The sequence below is a fragment of the Myotis daubentonii genome, chromosome 1, assembly GCF_963259705.1.
Source record: "Myotis daubentonii chromosome 1, mMyoDau2.1, whole genome shotgun sequence".
NCBI classification, from domain to species: Eukaryota; Metazoa; Chordata; class Mammalia; order Chiroptera; family Vespertilionidae; genus Myotis; species Myotis daubentonii.
The window spans coordinates 131291286-131313255 of NC_081840.1; the positions used below are offsets into that span (position 1 = coordinate 131291286).

At 40.9% G+C, this 21970-nt stretch overlaps 1 protein-coding gene and 1 long non-coding RNA gene across 2 annotated transcripts in view; both read right to left on the reverse strand.

Annotated features, from left to right (window-relative positions):
- Positions 1 to 17405, reverse strand: part of LOC132234859 (putative coiled-coil domain-containing protein 144C) — a 53970-nt gene extending 36565 nt beyond the window's left edge. The window contains exons 1-6 of the mRNA XM_059696370.1: positions 17349 to 17405; positions 15430 to 15486; positions 11452 to 11508; positions 9089 to 9223; positions 7865 to 7898; positions 2584 to 2671 (exon numbers count right to left, since the gene is read on the reverse strand). Of these exons, the coding sequence (XP_059552353.1) occupies positions 2584 to 2671; positions 7865 to 7898; positions 9089 to 9223; positions 11452 to 11508; positions 15430 to 15484 (369 nt within the window). The 5' untranslated portion in view covers positions 15485 to 15486; positions 17349 to 17405. The remainder of the gene's footprint in view (positions 1 to 2583; positions 2672 to 7864; positions 7899 to 9088; positions 9224 to 11451; positions 11509 to 15429; positions 15487 to 17348) is intronic.
- Positions 17406 to 19437: 2032 nt separating this feature from the next.
- Positions 19438 to 21448, reverse strand: LOC132226769 (uncharacterized). Its single transcript, XR_009451074.1, has 3 exons — positions 21264 to 21448; positions 20928 to 21101; positions 19438 to 19559 (listed from the first exon to the last, which is right to left on the reverse strand). It is a non-coding gene; the product is annotated as an uncharacterized LOC132226769 (long non-coding RNA).
- Between the last annotated feature and the right edge of the window lie 522 nt (positions 21449 to 21970).

Consider the following 21970-nt stretch of genomic DNA (forward strand, 5'->3'; position numbering starts at 1 on the left):
TGTAAGTATTTGTAACAGCAGACATACCATGGCTTTTTAATTGAATCATTGCCACAGACAAGCTACAAATGAAGATTGCTTTTCAGATCACTAGACTGAGGTGTAGGTACAATGCCCAATTACCATGAACAGGCCAACAGCAATGAAAACTCTACCAAGGCAGGCTCACCTAACACAATAACACATACAAGTGACATTCCAGGAGCACCTAGCTCAGGTGATCAGAAAGAATATGCCAATGAGCCTCACAAGACACCTAATACATAAGGCCATTATTCCAAGAATGAGATGCAAAGCAGATCTACCCAATACACAGAAACAAGTACAGTGAGGCAGCTAAAATGGGGATAAAAAGAAACATAACCCAAATGAAAACAAAACAAAACAAACAAAAAACAGAGAAATCTTCAGAAAAAAAAAAAACCAAGCTAAATAAAAGGAGGAAAGATGTGCACCAGATACAGAGTTCAAGAACATGGTTACAACGATGATCAAGGAATGTAGTGAGAACTTCAACAAAGAGATAGCAAGTATATAAAAGGACAAAGAAACCATATAAAATAACCACTCAGAATTAAAGTATATAATATCTGAAATGAAAAATACACTAGAAGGAATCAGTAGCAGATTAGATTAGATGAAGCAGAAAAGAGAATCTTTTTAAAAAAATACATTGGATTGATTTCAGAGAGAAAGGGATAGGAAGAAAGAGATAAAAACATCAATGATGAGCCCTAGCCTGTTTGGCTCAGTGGATAGAGCTTTGACTGAGGGTCCTGGGTTTGATTCCAGTCCATCCTCAGTAGGGGATGTGCAGGAGGCATCCAACCAATGATTTTCTCTCATCATTGATGTTTCTGCCTCTCACTCCCTCTACCTTCCTCTCTAAAATCAATAAAAATATTAAAAAAACAACCATCAATGATGAGAGAGAATCATTGATCATCTGCCTCCTGCATGCCCCACATGCCTAATTTCCAATCCATGGTATTTGGGGTCATATTTTTTGTCATCTGCATAGCAAAGTCTTGGTCTCCTTTTACTTCAGACATAACTACTGGGGTCCTTACTTTTTTATTTTCTGTATCATTATAAAAACTCTCCTCATTTTTGTTTAAAACATGTTCACAGCCTGCAGCCCTGGCATAGATCCTGACTTGGATTGAACCATGACCTCCTGGTTCAAAGTTTGACACTCAACCACTGAGCCATGCCAGCTGGGTGAAAATAGAATCTTTGATTTAGAAGACAAGGTAATATCCCATTAGTGCAGGAAAAAAATATTTTTAAATGAGGCTAGTTTCAAAGACTTCTGTGACAACACAAAGTATAGCAACATCCACATTATAGGAGCACCAGAAGGAGGAGCGAGGGAGGAAACAGGAGATAGTGTTGACCCAGGAAACAAGAGGTCGCTGGTTTGATTCCTTTTCAGGGCACATGCCCATGTTGTGGGCCCAATCCCCTGCAGGGAACATGAAAGAGTCAGAGGATTGATGTTTCTCTCTCATCAATGTTTATATCTCTCTGTCCCTCTCCCTTCCTCTCTCTCTAAAATCATTTTCTTCAACCACAATGGTACCAAACTAGAAATCAATTACCAAATTAACGCTGAAAACACACAAACACATGGAGGGTAAATAACCTGTTACTAAAAAGTGAATGGGTTAACAATGAGATCAAGGAGGAAATCAAAAGATACCTAGAGACAAATGAAATGAGAATATGACAACCCAAAATCTATGGGACATATGAAAGCAACCTTAAGAGGGAAATTCACAACAGTATAGGCCTACCTCAAGAAACAGGAAAAATCTCAAATTAACAATGTAACCTTTCACCAGGAAACATGTTTTAAATGAGTCTATTGGATTGTTTTAAAAGGGGTAACATGATCTTCATTTGACTGATTGATTGATTATGACAGTATTCTTTTTTAGTGATTAAAGTTCACCAAACATAAAGTAAACCAGTAAAAAATTCATTAGCATTTGTCACATGTACCATGCTATGCAATGATCACCTCTATTTAGTTCCAAAACCTTTCAATCTCTCCAGAAGGGAACCTCATTCCCATGAAATAGAGACTCCCCATTCCCCCTACCCAAGTCTCTGACAACCACCTGTTTGATTGATTTGTGTCTCTATGGACCCACCCTTTTGTGGACATTGTATATAAAAAGAACCACGCAATAAAATAAATATATTTTCCACTCTGGCCTGTGGGGCTTGGTGGTTGGAGTGTTGTCCCATGCTTGGAAGGGTCACGGGTTCAATTCCCAGTCAAGGCATATACACAGATTGTCAGTTCATTCCCATGATTGGCCATGCAGGAGAAAGCCAGTCAATGTTTATCTCTCACATCAATGTTTCTCTTTCTCTCTCTCTCCCAGTCCATTCCTCTCTCTATATATAATCAATTCAAAACATATTTCCTCACTGAAGGATTTAACAATAATATGACTAATTTTGCCTTACAAACATAAAACAGTGATAGGGAAGCCACTAGGAAACTTTAAGAGTAGGTGATACACATAATTCAATTCAGAACAGGAAAATTAATTTCACAAGAGATCACTTTACCTTCAAGTCTTTATGGTCTGATGTAGGGCATGAATCAATAATGCGAGATTTGTAGTAAAATATACAACACAAATGAGTGAATCCATTTCTTTGAAAAAACAACAAAACAATTTAAGTGAAAAGTCAGCTATCTATATATCAAATGAAGATTCTTAATATAATTAACACTGGGCCTTAGTGGGTTTTTTTTTTTTTAAATACTTTTATCTATTTCTGCTGCTACCTCTCCCAACCTGTGAGCTATTTAATGAAGACACACTCTGCCTGAGACTAATTTGTTTTCACCAATTAATGGCAGACATAACCTTTATTTCCTAAACTGGAACACATCTGATGGCCTAAGTCAAGGTAGGAAGATACACTGTCCCTTCCTCATCATCTGTCTCTGGTTCAAAGACTAAACGATATCAGTCAAAAATGGCAGTCTTGCTTCTTTAGCATGGAAACCACCTATTAAGGAGAACCCATTCCTTCCTTTTACCTTAAAACTATACAGGAAGTTCCTGAAATGGTTGAATGTTATATGTCCAAATGTCAAAAAACAAATGCTTATGTTGCTACCTTCCCACTCCCAGATCACCCTTCTGCAGGCTCCAGAACATTTACATCTTCAGCTTATGAGGGCACAGACTCCTGAAACAAGGGTGGGAGCCCAGCGTGGGGTTGAGGCCACATGCTCCTCAGGGGGACCATTGCCCTGAGACTTGCCTCTCAGCCACCACACGTGGATGTGAGGCCAGCCCTTTTGGAATCTCTGTCCTTCCTGCCAGTGTAGCTGAGGCATCTTCTGCAGATCCTTGGCTATAAGACTAATGTTGAGCTAGTCTTCAGGTTGGTAGTTATATGATTTAGTTGTCATTCCAATTTGGCCCAGGGAGGAGGTGAGTGTGACTTTCACCTCTTTTGCCTCCATCTTGGAGCACCCCTAACAAATTCTGCACTTTAGGGGCTCACTGCTAGGATATGGTGAGGTGAAATATTTTAAGTGAGGAAGGAAGCATCTGTAATGTTAAAATTCAGCTAGTAATTTAATTTTGATAGATTTGACACCTAATAAATTATGTAATTCCAATAGTGCCAAAATTAGGTGTGAGGGTTCATATTTTCATTTTTATTTAGACCAAGGCAAGTTATTATTATTCTTGACTTCTTAGTTTCAATCCTGTGATTGGAAGTAACTAATCATAGATTAAGAATCCTAACAGTTAAATTTTAATTATATTCTAACTTATCTTTGTCCATACTTGATTACTCATGGATAAAATATTTCAAAAACACATACCCCAACAGCAAAGACATCTGAAAATCAAAGCAAGCAGATTCATCTTCCACCTTTGCATTTAGAAAAAATGTCTCAAGAATCACAAATAAATAGGGCATGTGACAAAGAGGATACATCTGCATATTCAGGACACCCTTCTGTGCAAAAGGATGAGGAAATGTGCATCAAACAAGGCACATCAGAGCAGAGGAAGAATTTACAACTTTCCAAAGATGAGTCACTGCATAGGTCACATGAATTTTCTGTAAAATTCAAAATGGCTGAGTGCCCTGAGGAAGAGCCACTACGTGATAACTCTAAAGAAAGAGCAAGCTTAAGACAAATGCCTTCTAATTTGACAGGTATAACGCTTGATTGTGAGGGGAAAGATGCATTTGGAAAGTCTGTCTCTGCAACATTACAAACATTTCCTGAAGGAGAAGAAGCCTCTCTCAAAATTGTTCCTCCATCTCAAGCAGACCCTGGGTCCCTGGTAGACTCTCCCTGGTCATCTTCTGAAAACGATCACAATGCCCTGGAACCAGAGCCTGGAAGAGGAGCTCACAGGGCATCTGGCTGTGAAAATCAGCGGGGCTTCTGCCCTCCCGGATGAGGTGGGAGTCTGCTAGGAACCCAGGAGCCCTCTGAAAGGTCCGGTACACAAGGTCCCACCACTCACCCTGGGCCTGTGAAGAAAGGGTGGCTCAGAGGGCACTGGGAGTCATGTGAGGAGAGACTGCTTGGTGTGGCTCTGGGAGAGAGCTGAGGGGATGGCTTCTGGGTGCCCTCCCTGTGCTGGGTCCCTCTCCCAGATGCCATCACCCCTGGGTCAAGCCCTCCCTTCCTTATCGCCTCAGCCCAGGGAACGTACATCCGGAATCCTTGTCCCCGACCCTGTAAGCTATACAGGGCACAGGAGCCAGCTGCCAGGGCCCATGGTGTAGCCAGAGGTCCTCAAACTTTTTAAACAGGGACCAGTTCACTGTCCCTCAGACATTCCACACATGCGCACTGCAGGCCCGGGGCGAGTCGGCTGCTAAGCAGGACAGGCAGCGGCGGCAAAAACACCCGGCCTGGCCGGATAAATGTTTTCAGCGGCCGCATGTGGCCCGCGGGCCGTAGTTTGAGGATGCCTGGTGTAGACTTTCATGGAGGTCTCTTAAGGAGGTCAGGATGGACTCAGGGGGTGTCAGAGACTGAGTTGGGTGACTTTGGTTTGGGGCTTTCATTCCCTTGCTGGTCTAACTGAGGTCACCATTCCAGTGCTGAGCCCTCTCTTCACACAGCCAAATCTTGATACCTGGGGCCTGATGAATTCTGCTGGCCCACCCTAATGACTCCCTGAGGCCCATCAAACACAAAGGTCCACAGGTACCTGGTGGGTGATGACTGGCATTTGTGTACCCTGGGACTTTTGCTGACTGGCCTCACACCGAAAAATGAAGCCAAGTTTGAATCTGCAACAACATGGTAAACACCACTGGCACCTACCTGATGACTCACTTACCTCATGCAACTCACATACCAACAGGAGCTCTTTCAGTGACTGACCCCAACAGAAAGCTGGTAGGTGGAGGTGGATCTCGGAGTGACTTGGGCTTTTTGCTCAGCTGCCCCATGGGCTTGGTGCTGGTAGAAGGAGGCATTGCTCTGCAGCTTGGTCCTTCCCAGGCGCACCCAGGCCCAGCAGAGGCAGTCACAAGCTGGATCGCTTTGTTGTTCCACACAGGTAGCCCAGGGGAAATCACAGGCAGAGACTGACATTGACTTGCAAGAGAGTCCCGCCCAAGAGACCCCAGAACCAACACACTCAGTGGGGGGCTTCAGAGCATGACCCAATTAGAACAAGCAGAACACCCAAACAGAAATCTGGGCAGGCACCCCACCCAGCTGGAATGAATTACTTGACATGGGGTCAGCCTTTGAACAGCAGCTTGTATACTGTGTGTAGCAGCATGAGGATCAACCCTAATTAGCTGATGTGCTTCCCATGTACACAGAGTGTTGGGCAGGGGAAGGACTAGATGATGTCACATCAGTAATGGAGTTGGGTAACACGCCTATGTAGTGAGTGGATCACTCAGACTCCATTTAGTTTGTTTGCCAGGGAAATAGAGAGCTCCTTTTATTTATTTATTTTTTTTCTCCATTTGAGCCCACCCTAGGACTCAAGGGTACCTAAGTCCCACTCTCTGAGTCAGAGTTCAGGTTGATGAGACCACAGTCCTATTTGTGATCAAAAGAATCTTTCCAGTGGCTCCAATGTTTTAAATATCTTTGTAAAGAAACCTTGAATGGTGCTATTTCCTTCTATTAAACAAACAAATAGAAGAGTAGCAATCTCTTCAGGACTTCCTTGAGCCTCATGTTTTAGTCTGCCTTTCTAGAGAACTCCCAACATCCTATGGCCTTCCTTATTAAAACTTACCTTTAACTTGTCACAAACCCCAATATTCTCATCTTCAATCCCAACCTAGTGTCGTTCCTCTTGAAACTTGGGATTCTCCAGCTAATTCCATTTTTACCCTCTATTGACTGTGTTCACTACCACTCCCCATATTTCTATTATGAAACTCTCCTACAGATTGACAAAGAAGGTAGCATATTACACTTAGCAACCTGAGTTTATAAGTCAGTTTCACCACCTTATATATCCCAATGAGTCACTTTAATCTCTTTTCATTTCCAGTATTCTATGCCAACAATCAGTTAGCCATGATATTAAACACAGGTTGAATAGCTACAGGCAGTTTTGTTTAATTAATTACTAGGCTTCCTTAAACTACTGAAATTCTATGTGCCTTTGATCCTGTCTATAGAAAAATGGAGAACACCATAGCTGGCAGCATTGGAAAAGAAAAAAACACAATGAAAGAAACACTAAAAAAATCAGAGAATAAAATAAAATAAATCAAGAACTCATGGAAGAGGGAAAAAGACTATAGGATCAAGGAAAATACCTCATACAACTAGGCAAAGGTCGTTGCCTAAAGAGAAAGCCAGACTGGGAAGTCAGTAAATAGAGGAATCAATTAGAAATATCCTCTAAATACACGCTAAATTTAATTTCTATAACATGAACTATACATAGATATTCTTTACTACTTACAGATAAGTACAGTGGGGCCTTGACTTATGGGTGTCCCGACTAATGAGTTTTTCGAGATACGAGCCGTCTCTTGGCAGATCTTTTGCTTTGAGTTGCGAGCTAAAATTCGGGTTACGAGCCAGCTTCAGATACCCCCACTGCTAGTTGGCGCAGCGAATGTCAGAGTGAACACCACAGTGAACGCCACAACATCAGCCCAGCATCACGTGTCTCACTCGTTCACAATTGATTTGACATACGAGTAATTTGAGTTACGAGCTCCGTCATGGAACGAATTAAACTCGTAAGTCAAGGCCCCACTGTAATTCATTCCAAGAAGAATAGATATCATTTTACCTAACAACGCTTGACTGATGAGGCCTTGCTTAGGTACAACCTTTGTTTCTGTGGCCATAGCTAACTGAGAAGGGCCCTAAAAGCTTTGGTAGGAAGAGCAAGGTCCTATTTACCACTACAATTGTCAAGGAGAGTAAGATAAATGCTCAGATTAATTAAGCCTCTTAGAAAATCTCTAAATCAGAGTTAGCACACAATCAGACTTCACTTTCTGAGTTGGTCTGATTCACATTTATATCTCAATGCCAGCGCTACATAGGAACTTATCAGTGTATGTTGAGGGACAGCAGAATAGATTGGGGAGTCCAGCAGGTTGACAGTCAAATCATGGGTTGGCCACTTGCTAACTATAGAATCATGGGTCAATTCATCCACCTCCCTGAATTATAGTTGCCTCATTAATAAAAAGTAGGCTACAATACACAGCTACATTGACAGCTATTGTGATGATTATATAACACTGGTTATATATAATATAGGGTCTAGCACACAGTAGAACACTCTAGAACGTTTAGTTTCTTTTCTCTGCTTTCCCTTAGGTAATGTATAGTTTTTAAAATCCCATAAAATCCTACCTGCATAAAGAGTCTTCTTCAGAGAGCTCATGCACTATTAAGGAAAAAAGTAAAATACATTTTAAAACAATAGAAAAATACAAGACACTAAAAGTATCAGAGTAATGCTTTGTTATAAAGTATTCCTTTAGGACCACACACAAAGACTATACCAGAGGGACTATTAATCATATTATTGGTAGGCCATTAACAACACTTACTTTCTCCTTTTAAATATATCAAATCCAAGAATAAAAGAGAATGGGCTCTTTCAACATTTGATATCTACCTATCAACTGCTATTTACAATGAACATAATCCCAATAAAATCCCATAAGGCTGACAGAAAATGGCAACATTAGTAGAAGCAGAATCCTATATAATAAAACCTAACATGCTAAGTGTCTGGTAGTTCGGTCAACTGTTCAACCAATCAAAGCATAATATGCCAATGATATGCTAATGCAGCTCAACTGCTTGCTATGACATGCACTGACCACCAGGGGGCAGACACTCTGACCAATAGGTAGCTTGCTTCAGGGGTCCGGCCTGTTAGGAATGAGTGAGATGGGCCAGACACACCCTGGAGCCCTCCCGAGGTCCCTCCCAGCCCTGATTATGTACCTGTGGGGTCTCTTGGCCTGGCCTGCGCCCTCTCATAATCCGGGACCTCTTAGGGGATGTTAGAGAGGCAGTTTCGACCCAATCCTGCAGGCCACTCCACTCAGGAGGGCACCAGATGCAGGGCTCAGGGGTGGCAAGCACTGCTGTTGGAGTACGAGCCTCTCTGGATAGGGAATAACTGGGCCCAAGCCCACGGCTGGCACAGTGGGGCAGTATGAGCGGGAGTGGCAGGTAGGAGCTATAGGCAGAGTTGGACTGCGGGTTTCAGCCTGATCCCCGCAGGCCACCCAAAGGAACTCCTCCTGTGCAAGAATATGTGCATGGGGCCTCTAGTCATAGAATAACAATGTCAAACTTAAATAGCATTAGTTTTCAGGACTCATTCCCTTAGGAGCAGTTACATGAGAGTATACTTATTTTGGGTAACACAGTATGACTTATCCAGCTCTTCAGTGAAAACAGCCAGTTTAGAATGGAATACTCCATCAAAAGGAAGCTTGGTCACTAGACACTACACTTTCCAGCACAGCAAAACATAGGAAGCAGACTCTTTCTGGCTCCATTTCCAATCTATAATAATAAAAGCGTATTATGCTAATTAGACTGGACATCCAGACGTACTTCCAGATGACCTTCCGGATGAAGCCGTGGGGGCTGTGGCCGAGGCAGAGGCAGCTGTTGTGGTGGGCGGGGGCCGAGGCAGCCTCCACAGCGGCGGGAGCCGGACCCATTGCACCAATTTCATGCATCGAGACTCTAGTTGCAAGATAAGTAAGAGAGACTTTGTGAGTCCAATTTGATAAAGTAGAACCCATGAGACTATTTCCTTCCATTGCTACAGTGTATCTGTCCCCAGCTCATAGAGCAGGGTGGTGCAGACAGTCAGTGCTCTGCAGTAGAGCGTGAGGTCATTTTTCTCAACCTTCAACATTAGGTGGCAAATGCCTACAGAAATCATTCTCTTTCAGCTTGTACCGCAGATGTCATCATAGCCTATGCTGATGAACAACAACAACAAACCACAAAGTTCAAAGAACATCTTGGATAACTACATCCAGTTACATTAGCATTTTAATTTTTTAATCAAAAAGATACCCACTGCATAATTCCTGCTATACAACACTCAGGAAAATACAAAACTATGGACACAGTAAAAAAAAAAAAAAAAAAAAAGAAAAGAAAAGAAAAGAAAAAGTTCAGTGGTTTCCAAGGGTTAGGGAGAAGGTAGGAATGAATAAGCAGAGCAGGGAGAATTTTTAGGACAATGAAACAATTCTATACGATACTCTTGACTGTGGATATATGTCATCATACATTTGTCAAAGCCCATAGAATGTACAACACCAAGTGTGAATCTTCAGGTAAACTATGGGCTTTCGTTGATAATGATGTGTCAATGCACGTCCATCCGTTGTAATAAATGTTCCTCTCTGGTGCAGGATGTCAAAAATGAGCAAGGCTGTGTGTGTAGGGGCTGTGGGGTTGATGGGAACTCTGTACATTCAGCTCAATGTTGCTGTGCATCTAAAACAGCTCAAAAAATAAGGCTTATTAATTTTTCTTTAAAAAATGTATCCGCTGAATCTGCTATTAATATATATCAACATATTAATGCTATTGTCAAGACACAGTCACCTTAGAAATTAACATAAAGATCAGAATATGGGTATTATCCCAAATTGAGTGAAGCATATGGAAAGACATAAATAAAGCCAGTAATCTTAATTGTAAACTAGGACAAGAAAATAATTGGTAAGTATACCAATCTTACTTGATAATTATAAGTGGGGATTTAGTGCAACACAAATAAAAAGTGATTTTTTATTTGTAATTAAAAGGCACTTTTTATTTGAATTTTAAATCAGAAATTATTGCCGAAACCGGTTTGGCTCAGTGGATAGAGCGTCGGCCTGCAGACTGAGAGGTCCCAGGTTCGATTCCCGTCAAGGGCATGTACCTGCGTTGCGGGCACATCCCCAGTAGGAGATGAGCAGGAGGCAGCTGATCGATGTTTCTCTCTCATCGATGTTTCTAACTCTCTATCTCTCTCCCTTTCTCTCTGTAAAAAATCAATAAAATATATTTTTTAAAAAATCAGAAATTATTATGCTGATTTTATCTAAAAATTATCTTGAAACGGTAATTGGATAAAAAGAAAAGTTTATCATTCCCTAATATTGCAATAGTAATTTATGTACAAATACCTGTTAAATACTCACCAAGAGTCACAAATGTAATCAGCATTGCAGGCAATTATGGATGATGCGACTGAAACTAGTGCCATGTTATATTACTTGCTTTTAAAATAAAATTGTAGGTGAGAGCCAAAGATTCAGTCAGGGCTACACCTGCTGTGCAGAAACATTTCATGCAGCAGGCTCAAGTCTGCTATCCTTAGAAAGTCCTGCTTACACGCATCGCCTTCAGTTGGTGTCTGAAAACCTGAATCTGAGCAGGGTTTTCACATTTTCTAAACTGATACTAGAGGCTCCCTGTGCCTAAACACTTTGTACAACCAATGGTGTTCATGCTGAACACTGGCTTTCCTTTTGGAAATCTGGAATTTTGGTACATGCTGTGGGGAAGATGCCTATGTGGTTAGCATGACATAAAAACCTTGGCACTGAGTCTAACCAGACTGGTAGATGGCACAGTTCACGTGTGTTGTCAGAATTTGACCCTGGAGTAATGAAGACGTCCTGGTAACTCCACAGGGAGAGGACTCTTGGAAGCTTGTGCCTGGTGTCCTCTACCCTTTGTCACACACACACCAATTCTCTTTGCTGATTTTACTTTGGACTTTCACTGTAATAAATCTCAGGTATGAGCACAACTATATGCTGGGTCCTATAAATCTCTCTAGTGAATAAGCAAACTTAGGTGTGGGTTTAGGATCTTTAACAAAATTGCATTATGTGAAATTGTTATTATTTGATTTGAGGTATTATACATAATTACAGTCAGAAGCTGGTTGCACAGAATACCTGTCTTTGATTTTGTTTTGCTCAGTGCTTGTTTTGGAGATTCCTGTAGATCTGTAACTATTGGAAAAGAGGTATAGAAAGGGATAAATAAAACAATGATGTAAGAAAACAATGTGAAACAAGCAACAACCCTATTTACTCAGAATAGAAAATACAGAGCCTTAATGATTGGCAACATGTTCTATAACATGGAAGTTCCGCTCAAGAAAAGGAAAACATCACACTGACAATTTTCTTCAACTAAGCAGGGCTTAATTTCTTTTTAGAATAGTTATGAATCAATCAAGTAACTGTGATAACTACAGAAAAACAATAATTACCATATTAGTATAATAGCATCCTTGTGCTTACAGAATTCTTTCCTAATTTGTTCCTAATTTCTTATAAAACTAAAATCATGGTTCACCTATTTAAGGCAGTTATTGGCAGGCCAAGTCAAAGTCAAAGAAATTGTATCCAAAATGTAGGGATATCCATGGATATTCCACCAAACTCAGCATGTATGGAAACTTACTGCTCTTTCCAGTTGAACTGTTGCTCTTTCCTGCTCACAGGGAAAGTCCTAGTCTTCATGTCCGACCTAAATGCCAGTGCACTGCCTGGAAACCTGTCAGTCACCTTAGATTTCTTTCTCCTCACCATTTTTTACATGCAATCACCAGGAAATCGTATGAACTTAGCCTCCTACTGTCTTCACTTACTTTGCTACTGTCAACTGCTCTAGTCAAACATGGGCTCTTAAGAAATGGCTCTCATAGGGAGGGAAATACCACCAACTATTATTGTTCCATCTTAAATTAATAAGATTTTTTAAGCAGAAAAAGAGAGAAAGACATAGACCTAGAAAAAAAACCAACATTTCAAATGGAGTAAATATAGCTTCCTGACTCATTTCTGCATGGATGGGTGAAAACTTCATAATGGACTGATGCTAGTCCAAGGAGGCAAAATCTTCCCTTGTCTCCACGTTTCTTTATGTGGTTTCCTTCTATGAACCCACTACATGTGGGGTCAGTCAGCAAAGGAGTGCTCACAGGCCAAATACAAGCTGCCGTCTGGTTTTACAAATAAAGTCTCACTGGAACACAGCCATGCCTGTTCACTTACAGGTTCTCTAGGACTGTCCTCACACCACAATGGCAGACTTGAGTAGATATGGCAGAACACATGGCCTAAAATCAGGCCCTTTACAGAAAATGCCTGCTGATCCCTCCGTCCTATCACAACCAGAGGGCCATAATTAAGTCTAATCTTGTTCCTCTTCTGCTCAAAACTCCCATGAATCCCTGCAGTAAGCAGTGCTGGTTCCCCACCTCAGTCTTCATTCTTGCTGGACAACTACAACTGTATTCGGACATTTACTGTCCTGATACACAAAGAAGGTGGTGTCTCCCCAGCTCCAAAAAGGGAAATGATTATACTAAGCTCATCACAGTACCTAGTTGATCAATAACTGGTTTAGGAATGAGCACGTGATGTAACTCAGGCCTATAAAACTTTACTCTAAAGTGGTTCTCAACTTGTGGGTCACGACCCCTTTGGGGTCAAATGACCCTTTCACAGGGGTCGCCTAAGACCATCAGAAAACACATATATAATTACATATTGTTTTTGTGATTAATCACTATGCTTTAATTATGTTCAATTTATAACAATGAAAATACATCCTGCATATCAGATATTTACATTATGATTCATTACAGTAGAGAAATTACGGTTATGAAGTAGCAACGAAAATAATTTTATGGTTGGAGGTCATCACAACATGAGGAACTGTATTAAAGGATCGCGGCATCAGGAAGGTTGAGAACCACTGCTAGAGGAAGTCAACTGAAAGTCTGTCCATTTTCTCCCTATTTACAAGAAACACATAGTCCAGGCCAGTGAGGTTCAGAGGCTTGAGCATTGTCCCATGCACCAAGAGGTCGCTGGTTCTATTCCCACTCAGGCCACATGGGTTGCAGGCCTGATACCCAGAAGGGGTGGGCAGATTGCTATTTCCATCTCTCTCTCCCTTTCCTATCCTCTCTCACTAAATATCAATAACACCATACTGTTTTTGATGTGTAAACTAATTTCTCAAAACATTTTTAATCACATAAAGAGTTCAATTACATTTCAATCTTGGTTATTATTCTTTTTTAAAAATTTGTTTTATTGCCTAAAGTATTACAAAGAGTATTACATATGTCTCTTCCCCCCCCCCTTGACTTTCCCCCAGCCTCCCCTACCCCCCAGTGTCTTGTGTCCGTTGGTTATGCTTATATGCATGCATACAAGTCCTTTGGTTGATCTCTTACACCCTCCACCTCCAAACCTCCCCGGTCTTCCTGCTGTAGTTTGACAGTCTGTTCGTATTTTTTTTTAAGTTAAAGAAAGCACATATCTCAGCATCACTAACCAGGGATATGCAGATGAAAGCCTTAATGAAGTACCAGCTCACTCCTCTCAAAATGGCTGTCATCAAGCATAAATAACTAACAAGTTTTGGCGAGAATATGGAGAAAAGAGAAAGCCTCGTGCACTGTTCAAGTGATTGTAAATTGGCACAGTCACTGTGGAAAGCAGCGTGGACACTCCTCAAAAAACTGGAAATAGAACTGCCATTCCACTTCGGGGTATGTATCCAACAGAAACGTGAGCACGAATTTGAAAAGATATTCACACCCTTAGTCACTGCAGCAAGATTTACAATAGCCAGGATATGGAAGCAGCATAGATGTTCTTCCATAGATAAATGAATAAAGAAGGTGCAATATATATACATATATATGATTATATATGTGTGTATATACATGTATACTATTACTCAGACATAAAAAAGAATGAAATCTTGCCATTTAGGACAACATGCATGGACCAAAAGGGTGTTTATGCTAAGTGAAATAAGATAAAGAAAGACAAATACTGTTTGATCTCACTTACCTGTGCAATCTAAAACAACAAAACAAACAAAACAGAAACACACCCTGTAGCTACAGAGAACAAATGGATGGTTGCCAGAGGATAGTTGAGGAGAGGGATGAAATAAAGAATATGAATAAGAAGTGCAAACTTCCAGTTATAAAATATGTAAGCCACTGGGATCTAGTGCACAATACAGAGAATGTGTTAATTATTGTAATAACTTTGTTCGGTGACAGATGGTTACTAGACTTTTCATTGTGAACCCATCATAAGATATGTAAACGTCAAACCACTATGTCATACACCTGAAAGTAATATATTGTGTGCCAAGTAGACTTTAAAAAATTTAAAAATGAACAAAGCAGTGCTTTGGCCTTCACATATTGCCATGTGAGAATAGGATGCTTTGGAGCCATAGCCAATTACTGACCAGGAAAGCAGGCATAAACACTGACAACCTCACAGCTGCATAAGGGACAACACCTGGGATCCTTATGTCATCACTGAGCCACCCAAACAATCCTGGTTCCTATTGTTTCAGCTTCTTAATTAGGCCACCTATTATTATCTGAAGCTAACAGCATTCTACCTGATAAGTTCCCAAGATCTACAAGATAAGATCTAGTCCTTTCTGTAGAAAGGGTTTCATAAGCCTGCCTTAGCTAAGCACTCACCTCATTCCCAACCATTCCCGTAGCGCACATTTTCACATTGAAACGGCACTGCTCGTGAACCCCATAAACTTCACGTGTACATCTTAGTTCTTGCCCTGCTATTCCTGCTGCCTAACGTGTAATCGCAATACCTGTTTCCCCCGCCAAACATAACCCCTCTGCCCCTTTACCTGGCAAACTTCTCCTCCATCTGCATGCTTACTTTAAATCCCACCCACATTTTTATTTGTTTTAATTTTTGTAGTGTGTGTGTGAACTTTAGAGGACATTTATTAAAGTTGGGGATAGTGAAACAAGAAAGGGATGGGGAAATGAGCCTAGGCTCACTAAGTGGTCAGACAAAAGAGGGTCTTGGGGACAGGTTTAGAGGGTTTGCCCGGGATAAATTGCCACTGACCATTGTTGCTCTGGCTGTAAGCCTCCTGGGGTCCCTCAGAGTTTAGGAGATGCATCCCTGTGGGAAAAGAAAGGGAGGAAGGCTTGGGCGTCCAAGCACGCCTTTATTTTTCTTTGATTTTTAACTACTTACAAAAAATTGATTAGAGAGAGAAAAGGAGAGAACTTTGATTTGTTGTTCCACTTATTTATGCATTCATTGGTTGGTTCTGGTGCGTACCATGACCAGGGATGAAACCCACAACTTTGGCATATTGGTAACAAAGCTTTAAGAACTGATGTACAGGGCCAAGGCCTCACCCACGTTTTTAAAACTAATTATCATCATGGACTTAAAGAGGCTAGCACATACTACACATCAATAAAAAAAAATGATGATAATTATAAAGTCCTAGTGCATTCTACCACCTGGTAAGCACTGAATAAAGTATAGTAAGTAATAGGAATGATAATGACAATAACAAATTCTTAGAGGGCAGGGACTGTGTTTTTAAAATATTTCAATTCTGCAATATAAGAATAGCATTCAGTACCTAAAAGGAAGCTGAGAGTTAAATAGTAGACCAGTAAGCAAACAAATTAATAATTAAATTTTTGGGGGAAAAATTGAAAATTCTGATGGAAAAACACACACAAAAAACCCCAGAAATAAACCAGGGACAGCACTCTCATATTATGAGAAACTTCAAGGTCAAAACATCATTTCATCCTTGTATTTCCTAAAAATTGCAAAACCAGCCTACACAAGTCCTCTGATGAAGGTCTACCAAGTCCAAGGTGTCCTCATACATTTCTGATTGCACAATGAACTAGGTGCCACATCTGGGTAGCACTATGGCATTTTTGTCATTGTGAAACACTTTTGTATTTTAATGTAATTTGTAGAGTTCTGAATTGGGTTATTTGAATACTTATTATGATTACCTTCTGACCAATGGTAACAGAGCATCTTGTTCTAAAGAAATTACAGTGTCCTGACAATTATCCAACAAACAGAAGGAAACATCTTGTTCTAATGAATCATCATATCTCATTCTGTTTTGACCTCTGAGGAATGAAGGTGATAATAGTGAGATCTTGTTGTCATTATATATAAAATACTCCATGATTCTCAACAGGTTTGGCCTTTCTGACTTCTGTGCTATTGGTAGGTATCTTTGAAAAATAACCTCATTGGGCCCTGCCAGCACAGCTCAGTGGTTGATCACTGACCTATGAAACTGGAGATCAAAGTTCGGGTCATGGTCAGGGCACAGGCCGCTTTTGCAGGCTCGATCCCCAGTGTGGGGTGTGCAGGAGGCAGCCAATCAATGAATCTCTCTCATCATTGATGTTCCTATGCCTCTCCCTTGCCCTTCCTCTCTGAAATCAAGAAAAACATTCTCATCGAGATTGTCGCACACTAAGTGCTGCAGTTCTTATTGTTTGCCATTTGTTTGTGGTACCAGGAAAGTATTGTTGAGTTTCCAGTTTTAGTGACTTTTTTAGTGAGACAAATCACTATGTAAAAACAGGTTTTCACTTACTAAATGTAATCCACTGGCTGTAAAAACTAAACAAAAGATTCATTTTTAAAACAAGTCCAATTAGTTAGAATGTGAATATAGAGGAAACATACAACAACATAACTTAAAGTCATTTTTCTTTTTTACATAAAGATATCATATAGGATTTTAGGGTTCGGGACTAAATAAATGAACCTCTTTTCAAACACTATTGCCCCAGGTTTTAGAATTACCTATAATTAACTGTTTCAATAATACTGAATACTATTCTATTAAGGAAGAGATTAAGAAAAACTATACATGCAACTTACACATTGTTTGGTGGGTTTTTTTTATTGCTCTTTCATTAGCAAAACTTACTCTTAATTCATCCATGGTAGGACCACCAAGAGTAATTCAATATCAGAAGTCTTACCAAGATTGCTACCGTCAGAAGATCTTATAGGTCTATCTTCTTTATATTTAGAAGTTAGTTTTTTGCTATCAATAAAAAAATGGTGATAAATAATATTACTATGTTAATACAAACATAAAAATATTTCCCTAATATTGTAAATTCTTAGAGTTTTTCAGTTAACATCAGAGTCAAGAGTAAAACTTTAAATCTACTATACACTTCAAACTTGTAAGTTCTGCAAACTTCTTATGAAGCATGTAATTTTTTTTTTTAAAGCACGAAACAGTCATGATTTGAGGGTAATATAGTTTGGTGAATTAATTAGGGTTAGCTTGACATAATGGCAAGTCTCTTGAACTCAGACATCCCTGTTCTATAACCAACAGCTATTTGTTCTCAAACAAGTCACTTTTCTGTGGCTCAAGGTCCTCCTCTACAAAATACCAGTTTTACTGCCTTATTCTCGAAGGTTGTTTCGAGAATTAAATTAAATACTGCAGCAAAAAGAGATGCTTGGAGAAACAGCAAGGCAAGGGAAAAATCTCTTCATGAGCTTTATTTTTTGAAACTATTTTAGAATCCCAATGAAATCTCAATGTGGGTTTTTCATAGTTTCTAACATTCAAATGTTGCAGTTCTCAGAAAATATTAACTAGAAGCCCGGTGCATGAAATTCATGCACTCGGGGCAGGGGGTCCCTCAGCCTGGCCTGTGCCCTCTCACAGTCCAGGAGCCCTCGGGGGATGTCCGACTGCCAGCTTAGGCCCACTCCCAAGCTGGCAGTCGGACATCCTTAGTGCGGAGGTGGGAGAGGCTCCCGCCACTGCCACTGTGCTTGCTAGTCATGAGCCCATCTCAGGGCTTCTGGCTGAGTGGAACTCCCCCTGTGAGAGTGCACTGACTACCAGGGGGAAGCTCCTGTGTTAAGCTTATGCCCCCTGATGGTCAGTGTGCATCTTAGCATTCGGTCATTCCACCATTCAGTTGATTTGCCTTTTAGCCATTTATTATATAGGATGGAACTAATTGACAGTCAATGTGCCCCACTGAGGGAGGGTGCAGGGCCAGGCAGAGGGACCCCACTGGTGCACAATCGGAGCCGGGGAGGGAAGCAGGAGTTTGGCCAGCCAGGGAAGAACCACAGGAGAGCTCCAGGGCATGTCCTGCCCATCTCTCTCAGTCCCAATTGGCTGGACCCCAGCAGCAAGCTAACCTACCAGTTGGAGCATCTGCCCCCTGGTGGTCAGTGCACATCATAGTGAGCGGTTGAGCGGCCTTAGTGTATCATTAGCATATTATGCTTTGATTGGTTGAATGGATGACCAGACAACCAGACATTTAGCATATTAGGCTTTTATTATATAGGATTTTGGTTATTATTCTTTCTTTGTGGTTTGTAATTCAGGGTGTTTTAACTACTATATAACTTGCAACTAAATGTATGTACAAATACATTACCTCATGAAGTCAGATAACACAATGCTCCCTTATTATTGTTGTGAATCATGCCAACCGCAGAAAACTAATAGAAGTCAGGACGTGGCCTGAACCACTACTATCTTTTCCCTATCTACTCACACTGTGAGCCAGCAGATCTTTATGAGAATGATGCTTAATATCCCTGTCCACACCCAATTGGCTTGGATGACAGAATCCTACTTGTCACTAATGGATACTGATGAGTCATGATGGGGTCTTAGCAATTGTAAGGACCCTTAACCTACTCTTGAGTCAGAGCTTTCTAACTGGCTTCCATGTGAGGCATAATTTAAAATATTTTGAAACCTGAGGTAAATTCAACTCACTTGGGAATGTTTCATTCTTATGGCAAAGAGGTCCTTTGAGGGGCCAACCTCAATTATGGAGTCTCAGGCAAGCTGCTGCCTACTTCTCTGGGAAAGGTGACATGGGACCTTCCAATGCCTAAACAAAGATGTTCTAGTGTCCTTGGGGGGGGGGGGGGGGAGGGACAGATCTGGTAACAAAGGAGAAAATCTGGTCTTCTCCTGCAGCTTTATTTCAATCTCTCTGGCAGCTTAGAATAGTTCCAACTAAGCCCTTCATTATTTCACTGGCCCTAGCTTTAATAAATGTACCCTCCAAATATAAAACAAGGAATGAGCAATTGTACCTTTCCATGTGATTGATTTTTGAAGCTCTAGTTACTAAAAATTCCACCATTTTCTCTTTGTTTTCATATTTAGCAAGTGAAAATGGTGTGAAGTCATCCTGTATAAACAGAAAAACAGTTTATAATTTATTAAATTATATATATATATATATATATATATATATATATATATATATATACAAACTGAACATTAAAACTTATGAACTTACACATATAATATAGAAAGTAAATAAAAAGTAGCCCCTTTTGCCCTGCCTGGTGTTCTCACTGGTTAGAGCATTGGCCTGCTCATGGAAGGATCCAGGTTTGATTCCCATTCCAGAGATTGCACCTGAGTTGCAGATTTGGTCCCCAGCCCTGGTCTGGGCCTATGCAGGAGGCACCCACACATTAATGTTTCTCTCTTTCACCCCTCATCCTTCTCTACCTTCCACTTTCTCTAAAATCAATGGGGGGGGGGGGAAATCCTCTGGTGAGGAGGAAAAATAAATAAAAGGATCCCCTATCTTCTCACCCCTGTGCAGTCACTGACTGTTCTTCCCTTTAATATGTCCTCCACTGCCTCTTCAACAGATTAACTGCAGCATCCTTCTCGAAATCTCACTTCCAACATTTACAGTACGGGTTCCCAGAATCTGTGTTCCTATCGTGGTATCCTGTTGTTATTTTGTTGCCTGTGGACTGGGGCTTCCTCTTCCCTCTTCCATTCACCCAGGTCCCCTTGCTGGGTACTAGGCCTCCTCCTCCCACCCATCCCCAGCAGCACCATTTCCTAAGCCCCTGGCAGCACAGCAGCCAGTCCCCAGCATCACTTCACTCCCCAAGGCCTTCAGCCTTAGTGGGTTCTGAGCCTATCTCCCACTCCCAGGCACTAACAGGAAGTTCTTTCTTCTGGGATGGAAGGGTAGCTGGAGACGGAGCTTCACCCCCTACCATGGACACTACATTTCTCCAGCCCCGACTGGGCTTTGGAGTGTTTCCATGGTGATAGGGCCTGATCTATTGTATTCAGTGTATGCATTTGAGAAAGAAAATCTTTGTGTGGAAGGAAGGAAGGAAGGAAGGAAGGAAGGAAGGAAGGAAGGAAGGAAGGGAGGGAGGGAGGGGGGAGGGAGGGGGGAGGGAGGGGGGAGGGAGGGGGGAGGGAGGGGGGGAGGGAGGGAGGGAGGAAGGAAGAAGAAAGAAAGAAAGTTCTTGTGCCCAGCTGGTGTGGCTCAGTGGTTGAGTGCTGACCCTTGAACCAGGAGGTCAGGGCACATGTCCAGTTTGTGGGATGAATCCCCAGACGGGATGGGCAGGAGGCTGCCAATGGATAATTCTTTCTCATCACTGATGTTTCTATCTCTCTCTCCCTCTCCTTTCCTTTCTCTTTAAAATTAATAGAACATACAATTTTTAAAAGGCTTGAAACTAAAGTGAAAACATGTATTTCAAATATTTTGTAAATAGAGTTACTTGATCTATACCTTATTTCTTGCTTCCATATTTGCCATACAGGAAAGTAGCTTTTCCACTATCACTGTATTGTGGCCAAGGACAGCATAGTGAAGAGGAGTGTTGCCGTGGATGTCCATTACATTTGGATCGGCACCATGGTCTAGAAGAATGGTTGCACATTCCTCTTGGTCATATTGTATGGCCTGTCAGTATTATGCCAAGAAATAGATTATAAGTTCTAGGAATTCAAAGTAAATATTCCACAAGTTTCACCAATGGCTTCTCGTTAAATGAGATAAACTCATTTTTATTCTAAGTAATTCAATTAAACCCCTCTCATGTTGACATAGTTGGCTAATACATACGTGAATGAGAGCCGTTTTGTTGTCAATGTCACAGAGGTTCAATAGGCAATGTCTACGTGTTAGCAGTCTCACCACTCTCGGATGGCCCTTGCCACAGGCCACATGCAGAGCAGTCCTATGAAAGTGAGAGGACTGCTTAGAGAATTAGAGGGCACCAGATGAAAGCCTACAATATCCACGTAATTGTAAACATTTCTCTCTATGCCTTCAAAGCAAATATTTAATTTTCTTCTGGAGACAGTACAATATTTATTAGTTTTTGTTACTCACCACATTAGTGAAGGAAAAGCCTGTTTGAATACAGAGAGGATGACCTGGGAATTCAGCTTAACTTGGTTCTGATCCTATTTTAATTGTCACTTATTAGCTGTCACTTGGCCTTTATGGGCTTCCATTTCCTCATCAACAAAATGGGGATAAAAATAATAGGCATCTCACAGGACACCACTGTTTGTTTTAATGAGAATCTATGCAAAGTGTTTACTGCAGTAACTTGCACATAAAAACAGCTTAATAATTATGATATTAGTATCATTATTACTATTACCACCACTTTACAAAGACAACATATCAATTAGCAAACTGATATCATTATACCTACTTTGCACATGTGTTTTAAGGATTAGGAAGAACACAGTATTTCAATTATTCTAAAATGCTTATATTCTCTCACTTTAACATCTCTGACATTGGAATCCAATTTTTAA